At 39.3% G+C, this 17,468-nt stretch overlaps 1 protein-coding gene across 1 annotated transcript in view; it reads left to right on the forward strand.

Annotated features, from left to right (window-relative positions):
- Positions 1-17,468, forward strand: part of pappa2 (pappalysin 2) — a 67,446-nt gene that overhangs the window by 29,820 nt on the left and 20,158 nt on the right. Inside the window, 9 exon segments of the mRNA XM_018695897.2 lie at positions 3,316-3,444; positions 3,543-3,628; positions 8,334-8,530; positions 10,786-10,899; positions 13,160-13,295; positions 13,431-13,605; positions 13,959-14,024; positions 14,110-14,206; positions 14,708-14,885. Coding sequence (XP_018551413.1) covers positions 3,316-3,444; positions 3,543-3,628; positions 8,334-8,530; positions 10,786-10,899; positions 13,160-13,295; positions 13,431-13,605; positions 13,959-14,024; positions 14,110-14,206; positions 14,708-14,885 — 1,178 coding nt within the window.

A 17,468-nucleotide genomic window follows, 5' to 3' on the forward strand; every position in this document is an offset into this window, starting at 1 on the left:
CCACAATGCATAACGGGTAATTGACAGGTGTTTTTCTGCCCAAACCACCCTAAAATACTCAGGACTCCACTTGAGGCAAGTTCCAGAGTCTGGCTTTCTCTCAGGTGTAGATGAATATTTATACGACAGATGCAGTGCCAACTACAAATGCTGGATACACTCACACAAAAAAACACACACACCAGCTTGTCAGACATCAGCAGGAAAATAAGACCGACAGTAAAAAAAAAAAAAAGTTATTTAGTGCTCCAAAATGGAGTACAAATTTCACAGCATACCTCTCTCTCTCTCTCTCTCTCTCTCTCTCTCTCTCTCTCTCTCTCTCTCTGTGTGTGTGTTTTCAGATCTGCTAATCAACAGATATCTGTCTTGTAAAAGTGTTTGGGTCTGGTTCTGTTTGAAAAGCTCAGAACACAAATGTTTCCAACATGGGGAAGCCGAGTTGTGGCTACTGATCCAAATCTGTTTCAACAAGCATATACTCAATCAAAAGCATGCTGAAGTTTCAGGGCTGAATCAGTTTGTATCCTGTCTCGTACTGTGGGGTGTCCAAATGATTACTGGAATCCAAATGTAAAGCCACAAGCCAGTTTAGTTTTTATCTCTATTCTCTTGTACAATTTTTGCACAAAAGCTGATAAGAACCTGCCAGGATATGACAGTTGTGTCGCATGATTGCAGATCATTTGGGGCTGATTTGAAATGCTGTGGCACTCTGAATTTCTGAGAAGCTGTTGCTGTTTTACAGAGCAGGGCGGATGTTAGGTGGACACAGCTTCAAAAACAGTTTATTTTTCAGGGAACACGTCTCCTATGTTACACAAGCTGTGTCTAAGTGCAAAAAGATGTAAGAACCGATGGGAATTAAGTTATGTGGGACTGAGGAGGGCAGAGAGGGGTTGATGTGAGGAGAAGAGAGTGTTTGAGAGCAATGAGTTTGGAAGAGAAGGGAGAAAGCAAGGGAGGGTGGGATAAAGGAGGGAAGAGAGGATGAAAAAGAAGAAGTGAAAAGAGGAGTGAAAGTGGAGACAGGGAATTGGAAAAGATATAGATAAGCATTCAAAGACACAGAACAGAGGTGTTGGAGGGGTAGCGTTCTGAAGAAAAGAAATGAAACTTAAACTGGGCGATAATGAAGGTGAGCGAAAGAGAGGCAAGGGGTGAGGAAAGGTAAGGGGGACAGAAGGAGATGACAGCACAGCAGAGGTGAAACAAAGTAAGCAGAAGCAGATTTTTTTTTTTCTTTTTTTGAATATGAACCAAATGTGAGCAGCAGAGGCCATAAACACCAGTAACTGCTTGGATCAAGTCCTTAGCCGTTTCCTCCTGCTGAACTTGTACCATGGTCAGCACAGGCTGACTGAGAATAATACACAGTGGGAAAGATGAGTGCAGACAACAAGTAGGACTGCTTAATTAATCAAAAACCTACTATGATAATGTTACCATCCAATGTGATGCTTCAGACTACTATTCTCCATAAGTGGTTCGTTAATCAGGTGATCTGTGACTGTACATTAAAGGAAATCACTTTAATTTTCAAATGAATGAACCAGTGAATGAAGTTTGCGGTATAAACAAAACAATACAAAAGCTGAGAAAACAAATGACCATCTTATCTTCAGTGAGGATGTACACAGTTAAGGATAAGTTATGCTTGATCAGAACTGGTTCGTAAGATGTACTGTCCAATCACATAGGAAATGAGAATAGGTGTTCTGAGTGGCCACACTGGAAGGTGCAGTTAAGTGCCTGTGTCAAAGTTTGTTGTCACGTCAATATATGTTTACACTTAACCTAACCTGAACCTAACCTTAACACTAAACCCACGCATATGCCCTCGGCAGTGTTAAATCTGACCCAGTCATCTATACTATGCCGAACCATGACCCAACCTAAGCCCTAACCCCAGCAGCAGAGGGGATGCTATGGGAAACACAATTTTAAGGGAGGGAAACACCATCTGAAGGGGGAACAGACTTTTTTGACATAAGACTAGTCATCAAAGAAAGGGTGGAGATGCAATATCATTTAAAATGGGGACCACACACATTTTTTCTCCTGGAAGGCAGTCACACTGGAAAACAAACAAAGGAGGTAGTTCAGATTTTGACTCCTTCTCACCTCTGCACAGCTGGCCAATCAGTGTGTGAAATGGGTGTGAATGTCAGATTGACGTTTTTTTCAACAATTTCCCGCAAGGGATAAATAAAGTATTTCTGATTCTGATTCTGATTTTTAGCTCAGATAGTTATGAAAGGGGTTAGTATGGTTCAAATTTAGGTAAAACTGTACCTAAAACCCCTTCACCCACACCTTTCTGACATAGGAATGGGTCCACATCTGACAATCTTATTTCATGTAGCGTTAACCAGGTGTGTAGAGGAAAGGAAAGTATGCAGTATGTTCTGAACTGAAAGGAGGAAGTGGAGGTGCAGAGTACAACAAGACAAAGGGAAATAGGCCACCTAAACCTCGACATAAACTGTGTGAGGTAACGTGTGGCCTCTGAGAGCCAGGAGGGAGAGAGAGAAGGAATTGTGGCAGATGGATGGTGAAAAAAGGCAAATACAGATAGAGTACAGATAAATAGGGAAATGGGGAGTTTTTCATAATTCTTGATTTCCTTCTCTGATCCATAATTAATAAAGGAAATTTGTAGGAGTCAGGAGAAACTGGACACACTGCAGATAGTGAGTGATTTGTGCTTCTCTGTTAACTTTTGCACCACATGGACACAGAAGCATTAGCTCTGTCCTGAGAAAACAGGGAGGAGGCTCTTTTTATAGAATCAGTCCAACAAAATAGATCAATAGTCCTGACACTGGAGTGAAGGTATCATTACACACACTTCCTGCTGTGGGGCTTTAAGGTCACTGGATACTGCAAGGTTACAGATAGAAGCCACTGTGAGTACAAGTTCCACTTTTGTTACTGCGATCCCAAGAGCTGTTGTTTGTAGAATCCATCAGGATAAATGTAGCATGTGAATACAATCCTTCCTCAGTACATCAGACAAAGTAAGCAATGGTATTGTCAAGAGAGTTACATCATTATTAACCACACTGGCACAAATTAGCACGATAATTCTTTCTTAGTTTGTCAGTTTTTGAATGAGTGACTCATATTGATCAACAAGCTTGTAAAGAGCATATGATCGGTTTGTACAACAGAGCAGTAAAAAGCGTGTTTATTGCTCCTTTTAAGAACATGATGAACTTTGGACTTCAATCCAGTAATTTTATTCTGCCAAAAAGAAGTATTATGTGTTGCACTCATGAAACTATTCCTTCTCTTCTCTCTTCTCCTCTCCAGCTCCGTAAAGCAGGGATTCAAATACCAGTATACAATCCAGGTGGAAGCAGATGGTCTTCTCAGTGATGCCTCTCCACCTCTTCTCTACAGCCATATGCAGCCTTATTGTGGAGATGGTCTTATACAGGGGTCTGTGCACTTAGTGGATATATTAACATGACTAATGATGATGGTGACTAATGAAACACTGAAAATGAGCATTGTATTGGATGGTTCTCTTTCTGTAGGACAGAAGAGTGTGATGACAGTAATCTGTTGGATGGGGATGGCTGCTCTAAGAAATGTCACAAGGAGACTGGCTTCAACTGTAATGGTGAGTGAGTACCACTCACTTCAGTGTGGAAAAACAGAAGTCTCTGATTCATCTTGAGTTTACACACAGTTTAAAGCTGAAAGCATGTCGAGCTGTGGGGTTTCTTTCAAAAACAATGGCAACACTTTTTTATTGTCATACATCAAACCCACCAACTCTGCCCTCTCTCTTACATGTAAATACACAAATACCATATAAACTTTTAGTGTAAAAGAGAAGTTACTAAATAGCCAGTATTCTCTCATTTGTGTATGCAGCAGCATTTATAAAAAAAAAAAAATCAAGACAATCAAATTTAATTTACAAGACATGAAAGCTTCTGGCTTGAACTGATTCCACAAACCATTAATGTAACATCACAGCAACATAAGAGAAAACAGATGAGCTGAAGGGTAAAAAGTGAGTTTTTGGTTTGCTAAATCACAAGTCTTATTTAGAAATCTGAAGTATTTTGACATTAGACTGGCAAAGAAACACCAGAAAAACACTTTACAGCAGTAAAGTACACTGTTCAGTCTCAAAACATATGTCAGGCATGTTTCCTATATTAAATCATTTTTGGCCTTTATAGGATTTCAAGGAACCAATACAATCTTGCGAATATTGATAAATGAGTTTTACTGATTTTTATCATAGATCATGTTATGGTTTTAGATTGGACACTTTGTGACCTAAAATCAGTTGTATTTTAGAAATCGTTCCCATTTTTCATTTAATTGATATGTTTTATCTAAAGTAAGTAATAAGTTCTTTATTATCAAATCACATTTGCAACAATTGGCCAGCTCTCCCCAGTGAGAGAGATCACATCCAGCTGTAAAAGCCTTTGCTCCTGACAACTGTTATACAATGACCCCCACAGTTAAGTGATTGGAGGCCACCTTGTATTTCTGACCACCCCAATCAAATCGTGCAGGGGGGTGGGGGATTCTTGGCACTGTGTTTTTTTTTTCTTCTTTTTTTTTTGTTTTGTTTGTATCCAACAAGAAGCTTGAATTAGGAAAGAGAAAGTGTGGTTAGGGTTTAGGCCAGGTTAACTGGTGAGGTTTACTCAAGAATGCATGATTTGTTCTTAGAATAAACAACCAAAGATTTATGGTAAGACGAGAAACATTAAGAAACAGTTAATTTGTTGTGTAGTGAGTCATGTGGCTGCCAGAAAACAACTTGGTGGGTGTTCAAGATTTAGTCACTGAATAAAGATTCACCTGTTAAGGCCCGTAAACTTTTAAACTCTGACCTTTCAGGTTCTATTTTATGTTATTTTTTGTTTCCAAATTAACAAAAAGCAACATATGCAGTAATACTATTACTGAATCTTTGCTAAAAATATAGTTATGTGGTCTTCTAAGTTTGCAGTGACTGTCCACTTTCCCATTATATGTGCAGAACACCAGTAACTGCTATGAACTAAAACAGGCTAGCAATATGCAAATTCTTTGCAAAATATTGTATAAGAGTAGTGTTTTTTCACATGAATCCCATATACATGTTTCACCCATGAGACTAGGGCCAAACATTGTTAACCCTGGGCCAGGTGGTTTAAAAAGCAGTAAAAAGTACCAAAATCATGCAGCATAACATGGTAGAAGACAAACAAAGAAGCCACAGAGAGTGCACCCATCGTTTGTGATTCCACCACAGAATAACAATACTTTCTGTCTGCACCCTTGCCCAATCTGAAGCATGCAGACAGGCCACAACAGAAGCCCTCACAGCACAACATGGATGGGAGTTTACCCAAAATACGGCATTGTAAGCAGAAGGCGGAAGGACTGTGCCTCTGTCAACATGTGTTTTTTGACCTTAATATTAGGTAAACACATTCAGAAATGCAATGTGGTAGAGTAAAGCCAGACAGAGAGCACTGAAAACATGAACCTCAGTTATAAGTCATGTTTTGCTGTTTACTCATGTATACTACCATGTACACACTTGTATATCCACTTACACACCTTGAATCTTGTTATATTGTGATGGCCCCAATAGCCTTGTGCACATTGCAGGCCCATCACATCTAACATGTCCATATGTCTCCCAAGTGTCTCTGTTTCTCGTTGAAAGACTCAGACAAGATGAGAGCAGGCATTAGCCACACTGACACAAGGAATCAGCTTTGTTGTTGTGGTATGTGGTGTTTCTCCACAGCCTTAAAATTCATCCTCCATATAAAAGAATGTTTGCCCAAATGCTCCTCAGTCGCCAGAACCAACGTTGAATAAATATGGCTTTCACGATATCAAACTTTTTGGTGATTTCATATATTTTCCATAAAATTGCTAAGAAGATATGACAGGTCAGATGAGATGAAACAGTATGTCAGTTGCTTCCTTTTTAGGCCATGTATTGTTTCCACTAGCAGCTGGATGCTAGTTATTCATGTGTGGTGTAAGGGTTTGTGTTACGAGAGCTTGTTACAGGGCTAAAATTTCCATCCAGTCAATTTATTTGTCAGGGGGAAACAAGCAGAGACCAGTCCCCCCACCCCCCCACCCCTCTCCCACAAGGGCTAGCCATGCCGTGACTGAAGCTATTACATCTCTTGTTTTACAATAAAAGACATCATGACTAGGAAGGAAAACAATTTGGCAAAAACAGGTTTTTACAAATTGCAACACTTAAAACCAATTATTCAGTTGTACTTCTTAGTCATAGACAGAATATTTATTTAGGTTTTCTTGCCACATTTGCTTGACCCAGTTAACTCCCACTGTGCCAAATTGTCTTGCTCCTGCTCTGTTTTGTTGGGCTTACACAATTTACTGTAGTTCTGCAGTAACAACACCAGCTACTTTTACACTCATCTTGTCATGGACAAGCCATGGACAAGCTGCATTAGTTATGGTTGTTGAGAAATGCTGCTTTCTGGTTGTTGTTTCTGGTTGCTTTTTTATAGATCGTACTGATTTTTTTATTTAATTTTTCTGCTGCCTGATTAAATGAAGGTTAAATTGCACAATGTGGTTACAGCATGCAGACCTTCAATAAAAAACAGATGGTTTAAATAGTTAAGTCAAAGACTGTCAATCACTCCTGTTTTGTAAGGCTTAAAAAATATAAGACTTGGAATTAAAAAGACTTAATCATTTTCACAGGTGTTGTCAAAGCAGGGGTGGGGTGTTTGGTGAGTTCACTTAATCTAGTATTGCCAAATGAACTCAGGATGACAATATGGCGTTGAATTGTCTAGGCCTAATTTGCTTTTTATCAGAAACATGTTTCCGTCAACTAATTGAAGCCAATTGTGCAGTGCTGACTCTGACACGGCTCTGTCTGTCTAGATTCTGCAGCTGTCCAGATTTTAATAAGGCCAAACATCTGAAGTGTTTTCCGCCCTTTTTATGAATAGCTGCTGCTTTACAAGCTGTTGTTCAGCTTGTGCTTCCCACACTTTTTGTGATACACTGCTGCAGCACATTATATCAATACCCTTACTATATTTCACATGTATATTCATTGCTCATAGCTCAGGTGCAGCTAATTTACAGGAAGTATAACAGCTGCTATAATCCAATTAACATCAGTTACATCTGTAATAATGTCTAAAACTCGTATACATTTTGGTTTGAAATACTGACCTACTGGCCATAGAGCATATTCCATTAATCTTTGGGGAAATCAAGTATGATCAAGGGCCAACATCGGGGTCTTGATTCTACTATATATTAATTTTACCTTTTAGCAAATCTTAAAGCAACTTATTCCAGTGCAGATCATGGAAGAGCCAGACCAAGAACCTTGCAGCTAGATAACTTACACTAAATTAAATAAAATGAAACCAAAAAAGTATAACACTATACACTTTTGCTATGCCATCTCCATGTCAAATCAGCAAACTCCATCCTCTGGTGAAAAGCTAGAAAAGCTAGTAAGTGAATCTTGAGTTAAATTTTTTTTTTTTGTGGTAAAACTACATTAAATACACTTTAAATTCCATGAGCGTAACAGGTCATATACCACAAAAAGCCTTGAAAGTTGGTCATCTGTGGGGTGAAACAGTCCTAACTTCCTGTCATTCTCTATTGTCAACTGTTTAGCAATGACAAAATGCCTTAAAATAATCATATAATGGTACCTTAGATCACATGTCTGGTCCTAATTTCAGCTCTCATGGACAGCTAGTGTGTGACCTTGTTTTGTTTTCTCCTTGCTCAATGTTACTGAATTTTTTAAAGTTGATAAAAGTTGAGTTTAACAGACACAATAATAGTGAAAGCAATATCCTCTTGTCTGTAGTTTTGTTTTCTACCAGACTTGGAATGAGTTTTGACCATTGCTTTGACAGTTCTTTGTAACGCATAATGCTGCTCTTGTCACCTGGTGACATATAGATACCCATGGCTCCTCAAGGTGCTTTTGGGATCAAACTAACAGGCCAAGTCACATATTAGGTTCTCTTTCTGCCCATTAACATTAAAAAATTATTGTGTTCTTAAATAATTAATTGAAGTCAAAGTTCTTTTTTTTCCATAATTTATAGTCTGTTGACAGCACAGAGAGTCAGACATGGTTGAGTTGACGTGGCTAACATTAAAAGTGGCCAACGAAAATACAGAATAGATTTGCTCAGGTTTGGTTCACTGACAAATAGATTTGGATGGGAGTCTAACAGTGGGGGATGAGAGTATACCCTGCCAGATTAAGAAACCAGGCTTTATATTCTTTCATAAATCCTCCTCTCTCACTCTCGTCTCCATCTCCCAAGGTGAACCCAGTCAGTGTTATGTTTTTGCTGGTGACGGTGTATGTGAGGAGTTTGAGCGGGGCTCCAGTGTCCAGGACTGTGGTTACTTCACACCTTTGGGCTACACAGACCAGTGGGCATCCACTGCCACAGCTTCTCACCAGGACCCCAACCTCTGTCCTGCCCATGCTGCCACTGGGGAGCCATCACTTACCAAGGTATTACCAAGGTATAAAGTATAAACCGCAGGGCACATAGATCATGGATAATAAACTCCTTGTGGAGACCATTGTGGAAATCTTCAACTCTGGGGCAACAATGTTAGCAGCTGGCTGAATCTCTAAACAGCTTGCTATTCTCAGCACACTTTTTTCAGTGTGACTTTTTATTTTTTCTGCATAAATTCTCCAAATCTTAAAAAAAAACATCTAAATCCCCACAGAGGGCAATATCCACAACTTGGAAGAGTTATTTAAAGTTTCATCTTACTTACATACACTTTAGATTACATCAGCTACCTCTAGCTACAACACTCCTGGTGCATGTGAATTTGAAGTGGTTCTGTTGCAGTTCCTGATGTGGGACCATCATAATCCTGTAAATATTATAACTCTGACTAGCTATTCAAGGGAGCATCCCTTGGCGCAGTCGGCGCTAATAAAAATGTTTTTTGGACAAATGAGGAAATCAAACACACCAGACACAATGGTGAACTTCTCTGTTCACATTAGTGTCAGGTGTGAATGAAGTAAAAAAAAAAAAAACACAACATCTCAGAAATGGCAGATACAGTAAATTCCATTAAAACTAATATAACCCATGTAAAATGTAAGGTAATTTATTCATAATGCCTTTCTTACTCACTCATTGGGGTTTGGCTTAGCAGCATTGTTTTCAGTGCTGCCACTATTGCTATTGCTATTTAGCAACAGTTTCTGCTTTCTGTTATTATACAAACAACACTTCCTTTAAATAGATACAATCACTTCTGCATTGACCTGTCAAATTTGTCAGGTAGTTTGGAGTCAGTGAACGAAGCAAGATCTTTTCACAACAGAAAGCACAGGCCTCTGCTCCCCTTTTCATTCAAACTAACGGCAGCTGACTTTGTATTGAGCTTTCGTGACTTAACTTTTTTCCCACCTCAGCAGACAATTCCAAGGAATAAACTCAAGTAGCTGTATTACTCAGTTAACTAAGTTTTCTGTGTCTTTGTTGCTCCCTATCCATCGATCTCTTTTGCCAACTCACATTTTCTCAGTCTCTCACTCTTCATTGCTCTGGCTACCTTATTCTAACATTCTGAACAGTATTTCCTTTCTATCAGAGAAGAGCCTTATTTTTAAGGTAACAAAATTCCTCAGGTCATGGTGACTTACATCAAAGAACTGAATCAAAGACCTGTAATGAGCCAGTGCATCACTGATTAATATAAAAGCATTTCTGTTTTGCAAGATGGATGACTAAGAAACGCAGCTGAGCAGTGACTGGTAAAGACAAGTCTGAAGAGGAAGGGCTTGCACGTAACTTTGGAGGAAATTTTGGCAGAACTTTCGATGACAGCACAGCAACTTTGAATTCAGCATAGCTCCCTTCTTTCATTTTACAACTTTAGTACAAAATACATCAATAATTTTCCAGCTCTGACATCTCCCATAAAATTTATGCAATCACATGAGGCCTTTCACGTTCATCTTTGCTGATGTTCCAAATTATGTCACAGTTTTAGAAACATGCTCACATCAACCTTGCTCCTCCACACAGTAGGTCACACACAAATGATGCAAACAAATGAGTTCAGCTCAGCTGGGCAAAGAACATGATTTAAGCCACTTTTATCATGGGAGGATTGTTGGTGTCAGACACACTGGTTTCAGCATCTCAGAACTGGCAGATCTCCTGGGATTTTTCACGCTACACTGTCTGTATGAGGAAAGGTGCAATAAACAAAACAGATCAAAGTGTCATGAATAAAGTCAGCATGGCCAGTTAAATCCTTCACTACCAGAGAATTTGAGACACAAAATAGCATCGTATAATAAAATTTATGTAATTAGAACAAAGTCTGTATTGCGCATTATGTAAACCTTTTATCACTCCAAAAGAAACTTTCCTTTTGATGATACCACAGAGTATATCATATCACAGTTTTCACATAAGGTTTTTGTCACATGAAAAGGTCAGCTAAGGGTTAAGTCCAGTCAAGTTAGGATTGCTAGCAATATTACGGCTAAAAATGGTTATAGTAAGGATTTGGTAAACTCACACAGAAGAAAATCATTGGTAGGAAAATGAGAATAGGACCTGAATTGTCTGAGCTGAATGGAAATGTCCATGCTGATCCACGACCACTGATAGCAATCCCACCTTGTACTGGCAGGATGAGTCTATTAGAGTGATTACTGACTGCAGATTTGTTATTGTTGTTTGTTGCATGATTAGAATCTATTAAGTGTCCTTTTTCTGTGTGAAGCTCTGCAGGTCTCGGCACGTAGAGGTGAGTGAGAAACTGCCTACCGACGCCTGGTTTCCTTGCACAGCCCTGTCCGACACAAATAATGACGTGGAACATTCGTTTTGGCTGAAGGTACGTGTGTGTGTGTGTGTGTGCGCGCGCACATACTGTATCTGTTCTCCCCTCCACTGAATGACTGTGGGTGGCTGATCTTCAACAGCTTCCAGCACTTTCCAATACTTTTTAAAATTGGGTTGAAGGGCCTCTCACACAGACTGCTGGCTCAACACATGCACACATTCCTAACTTTCTAACAACTATATTATTCATACAATGCTTTGGTTACTATAATTACTCATTTTCTAGGTCAACTGTGAATTATGAGTTCTAATGATCTGTAGATGATTACCATCTTTAGATGACTAAAACTGTACTTATTACAAATTTGCAGTTTTATTTTTGACTGCAAGGGTACTTATCATCAAAATCCTTCAATAATGATCATTACTAGTTTACTAATAGTGGAAGAACAAGTGTTATATAATTTACTCATGATTCATAATTAAATACTTAGAAGGTTCATAAGTTATTAAAATACTGGCATCTGAAGGAATAATAATAGTTTTGTGATCATAAATAGATCTCAGTCATCTTGAATACATAATTCATAATCATAAGTTATTAGGGCTCCAGAAAATGCAGGGCAAAAAAAAAACATTAATTACACACTACGATCATTTAGAAATTACCCTCCAACATTACATATCATTAACTAATTTTTTATTTATGATTATATAAATATAAATTGATGACATTTGTATTTTTTTTTGTCAAACTCTGTGTTGAAAAAGAATTACAATAGCCGCTGCTGCAGTTAAAATGATTCATATGCATAATTGCCCTGCTTATCTTTGCAGCTCCAACATACTCTGGCCAACAGTGCTTCACATAGATGTCCTGGTTTGTGTACTGCACTGTATTTGGACCTGGTTTTCCATTCCAGACCTGTGTCTGGTTCTCATATTTAGTAGTTTTGTATTATTTAATCTTTCCACAGCCACAGTTCCCACAATCAACTCTGCAGGTCCAGACTAAGCGTAGGCTAGCTGTTGATTTGACTGATTGCCTCACAAACTTGTCCGTCATTCTCTGGATTATAGACTCCTTTATAGTATAGCTTGCCTCTTTCCTTCCTTGCACACACTCATTCATTTTTTTCTCTCTCTCTCATCATTTCCACTTCTTTATTGAATGACTCATCTTTCCATCCTCTGCTTCTTTTATGGACGCTCTCTTTATCAGACACATCTCCGCAGCCTCTCTGGAGGGCAGCCCTCTCCCTAAAGACTCTTTCACTGTCTGAAAAGCCTTCATTATAACACCCAAATCTGCCAGCTCTCCCTGAAACACTGCTTTTACCTTGAAGTGTTCTCTCTGTCCCTGAAAGGCCTCCCTCGCTTAAATATCTTGTCTTGCTGAATCTGAAAAGCATTTCTCAGCCATTCTATCATATCCATCTCTCATCAGTCTCATTCAAGTTCTACATCTTCATTTGGAAGACATTTCTCATTTTCTGAAAGGCCTTTAAAATTTCTTTGAAGAAATACTCTTCCCAAAAACGATCTTTTGACGATGAAACTCTTACAGTCTATAGGCTTGACAGGTGGCTGTGACAGAGAACAGAGGCAAGGGTTGACTTGAAATCACGGCAGTTACATTGGATTCCAGTCATAGTACAGTTACCATACTCTTGCAGTAAAGAAAAAAAGCACCCACCTCCCTGCTCTTCCTATCGTTAGAACCACCATTGGTCACTCTTAAAGACCTACATTTGACTTGCTTGTTTTTTGTTTTGTTTATTTAATAAATTTGATTTATTTGTGTGGAATTCCCTGTCTTCCTAACTTGTAATATCCAGTTCTTGTCACATTTAACTCCTGATGAGGACTACACACTGACATGTCCTATTACAATTACACATGGTGTTATCAGCCACTTTTTTCCTGCCACAAGGACCTTCACAAGGGCTTCATACTATCCTTCCAGTTCCACCCCCTACTGTGCAGGCAACTGAGTAACCACAGACAGTTGCTACCACAGAGTAAAAGCCAAACAACAAAAACCCATAGCTGGCTTCCATTATGTGCCATTGTGTTCCCCAGAATGGCCAATATATACAACTATGGCCAATATACTATTTTCACAGTTGTACTTTTCTTGCTATGACAAGTCAAAACATCTTCTCCCTAGCTATATATTCTCTCTCCCTCTCTCTCCATATATATATATATATATATATATATATATATATATATATATATATATATATATATGTATGTATATGTATATGTTTATATATTTGAAATTGTTGTTGCTTTTGCCATTGATCCAGGTGGGATTTGTCCATCCTGGAGTGGCAGCCTCTGTAATGGTGTACTTGGCTTCAGATGGGTCATGGTCTACAGAGCAATGTCGGAGGACAGCCACTATTTTCCTGTCTGATACTACTGGCAAGAACCACTCACTAGGTACTTTGTAACCACATGGATTTGTATGTATGTGATCATTTTTAAAGCAAAACAAAATTATATTATATGATAAAAACAAGAACCAAACAAAATAAAAATAAACTTGAAAAATTTGAAACCCTTTCATCCACCTAGGGACATTTGACCTCTCATGCCATCGGAACCCGTTGGTGGTGAATGTGACCCATGACCTCTCTCGCCCCTTCTTCCTCACGTCCTCTGTTATCCTCCACTTCTCCTCCCCCTCTGTGGCAGTGGGAGGAGTAGCTTTGAGGACCTCCTGTCACTTCAGCACCTTCGCCCTGACCGGGTGCGCATCAGAGGGTGGGCTCTCCCACAGCTACCTACTTAACACACGCATGCTTTCACACATAGCATGTCAGTTTCATACACTGACTTACAATGGACAGTGTTCAGGCTTGGCATTGCTGTGCAAAGCATTAGTAAGATCCACATGGTGGCATGCTGTTATTGGTTTAACTGTTACTATAACAGGTAACTTCCCAAAGCCCTGCAATATTTTTTAAAGCTGATTTAACTTGAATTAGATGAGACAGGAATAGTGATCAGTTTAGGTTTCCTAGTTGCTTCTTTGTGTCACCATGTCTCTAATTCCTCTCCCTCTCCTTCTCCCTCTCTTTCCCCACACCATCCCTGCAATAGCTGTTTGCGGCAGCCATGTCAGATGGACAGCTGCAGCCCTCCTCAGTTAGAGCACGCCTCTGTCAGGTAGGCCCTTTAGGATGAAACACTGAACAATCAGAGCTGAAACAACAAACAAAAGAGATATCTATATATCAGTGTGTCTCTGTAGGTGTACAGGAGGAGGAGAGGCCTCTCACTGCACTGTTCAGTGCCACCGTGGTTTCAGTATCACTGTTCTCAATGGCAGGGGAATCCCACCCCATCAGGTAAACTGAATCTTGTATGTGTTAACACTACTGAAATAACACCATACAATGACCTTTGAATGTTAAGTAATTCTCTGTTAATTAATGTAGATATCATATCATATTTTAAAATTGACAAGGTTCAACCATGATGTAAGATTGGCAGCATTAAGGACTCTTGAGAAACACACATTTCCTTCCAACAACTTTTAGCGTGGTTCTACAGTTATTTGTTTGACTATTTATTTTGCTTACATCACTCAACATCCATGGTTGCATTGTCTTTTACTTCCAAAAACTGGGATAGCTCAGTACCATCTCCTGTGAATGATCAGGAAGCCAAACAGATTCTATGTCTCAGAGTCCAAGACAGTGTCCACATATTTCAAAGAAAGAATTTTAGGAATGCTATGTGTGAACATATAAACTCAAATGTGTAATACAGCACAAATCGGTACAACAAATCCCCATCATTTGCTTTTGGCTTTTTCTCCCTTGCACTTGTTCCCATTTCACCTTCAGAGAAAGACAGAGCTGGAGTGTTTTCATGGATCATGGGATCGTGTAGTTAGCTGTCAGCCTGTAGACTGTGGTCTGCCTGATCAGTCTCATGTCTACCATGCCATATTCAGCTGCCCCTGGGGAACCACCTTTGGCAAACAATGTTCCTTCACCTGTGGATCACCAGCCATACTACAAGGTAAGGGAGGCCACTGTTCTGTTGTATTCTAGTCTTATGTGATCTATGTTAGCAGATTGTTTGTTAAACATCATTGGATCAACAACTTACTGATTGTAAAAATATATGGACACTTTAGCTGAGTTTCAATCTAACTCTAATCTAAATTTGAAGACCATCATCTGATGAAAATATGATTTGAAGTTCTCAAAATGATTCACATTTCTGAATGATAGAGGTCAGTATTGAGGGACATATTAGATGTTTTAAGACTTACAGCTGCAGCTAACTTATGACCCACTTTCTTACAGTTACAGCCCAGTTTAGTGAACAGACAAACCACAGCAAGATGCTTCCACTAGCTACAGTCCATAAAATGAAATGGACATAAAATCTTGATTTTAAACAATAACTAAATACCAGTTTTTACAGGATGTAAAATGTGCATTTAACTATAACAGGATGCATCCTGTTATAGTTAAAGACATTGTTTATTTAAACAAATTTGAAAAAAGGCTATGACAAGGAGAACTAATTGACAGTATTGCAATAAAATAGCAGTGGAAATGCTTTTTACAGTATCATAACAATGTCTCCTCTCAATGAGGCTCACTTGTTGTTGTGCTTCAAGCTTTATGGCCTTTAAAATGTACAGTTATTGAAATTCAATTCAATTCATTAACAAAAGTCATCTCGAGGCACTTTTCCTAAAGAGCAGGTCTAGACCGTACTGTTTAAAACAGGTATTTACAGAGGGAAACCCAACAGATCCCACCATGAGCAGCACTAGGCGACAGTGGCAAGGAAAAACTTCCTTTTAAGATGCAGAAACCTCAAGCAGAACCGGACTCAGGGTGGGCGGCCATCTGCCTCACACACACATTTACTTTTGTCACCTTTGGGGAAATGACACCGATCAGCCATAAAATTATGACCACTGGTGGATGAAATGAATAACATCAATCATCTTGTTATAACACAATGTTCTGTCCCTGTTGGGACTTGGACATGGGATCTCTGAAGATCTCCTGTAGTGTCTGGCACCAGGACATTGGCAGCAGATCCTTTGAGTCCTGTGGGTTGCGGGATGGGGCCTCCATGGATCTGGCTTGTTCTGGATCATCCCACAGATGCTGAGTCAGATTGGGATCTGGGGAGTTTGGAGCCCAGATCAACAGCTTGGGCTCTTTGTTGTGTTCCTGGAGACATTTCTGAGCAGGTTTTGTGGTGTGGTGGGAGGATTATCCTGCTGGGGGAGGCCCCTGACATTGGGGAGAGTTGTTACCATGGGATGGGGTGTGTGCTTGGCTTGTGACAATATTTAGGTGGGTGATACATGACAAAGTAATGTCAACATGAATGTCAGGACCAAAGGTTCCTCAGCAGAACATTGTGTTATAGCGAGATGATCGATGTTATTCACTTCATCCACCAGTGGTTATAATGTTATGGCTGATCTGTGTATATAGGCTTGAACTCTGACCCTAACCTTATCCACTGAGCCAAAAATCATCATTTTCATAGTTACACACAAAGATTAAAAAAAAAGCTTTACCCCCCCTACATTACTAATATGAGTTACACAATGCAGTAGAGTAGTAGATGCTTCTTGAAATGATTAGATGGAACAAGCATGATGTCCGCACACATGTGTTTGTGCCTGGAAAGCTACAGTGAACACTCAAAAGTCTTGTTAAAGTCAGCAATAAGACCCATGTTTTCATGATCTTAATAAAGATTGCACAGAAATTATTCTATTTGTGGCTTTTGGTTTAGTGAAATATGTTTGAGAGCCATCATGTATCACTCAGCAACTCACAAAGCACACTGTTCACAGGAATATGTTCAGTGCACATCAGTACAGCTGCAATGGATTTTGATAAACACAACACCAGCACAAAAATTTAAATAGCTTATAAAAATGCGATGCCATGTTAGAGGTTCATTACATTTTATAGACTCAATAAAAATTGTGTAAGGTTTTGGGAGTTATGATTCTCCACACATACCAACACTCATGCTTCATGTGGGGTCATACACACATAGAAAATATTAGCTTTGGGCTGTGTTGAAGCCATAGTCTCCTTCTCCTCACAACTGTACAAGACAGAGCCATGAAATCCAATCGTTCAGTTTGACAGAAATTATCCATGATGTTGACTTGTATTTCTTGCATGTACCAAGTCTTTCAGACTCTAAATTGCTCATAGGTGTGAATAAGTGTGAATGATTGATCATCTCTGCATGTCAGCCCAGGGAATAGGGTGGCGATCTATCTAGGGTGTAACTGGCCTCTTGCCCAATGTCAGCTTGGGATTTTCTCCAGCCCTCCCACGGCCTCTAAGGATAAGCAGTATAGATAATAGATGGATGTATGTTTTAAAGCACACCCATATATTTCTTTGTAGGTTCTCAGTCATCTGGGTCATGGTAGTCTTAGTTTCTAGAGTTGAAGACAACTGGACTTCTTTTAGGTTCCTTGAAGACATTTCACCTCTCATCTCAAGCCTTTCAAGTCTTCCTCTTTCAAATGAAAAGTTCAGTTCATCAGTGCATCCCTGCTGAATTTAACACCCTTTGAGGTTTTGCTGCTCAGGCCTTACT

This window comes from Lates calcarifer, linkage group LG4 (genome assembly GCF_001640805.2).
Source record: "Lates calcarifer isolate ASB-BC8 linkage group LG4, TLL_Latcal_v3, whole genome shotgun sequence".
Lineage (NCBI taxonomy): Eukaryota > Metazoa > Chordata > Actinopteri > Centropomidae > Lates > Lates calcarifer.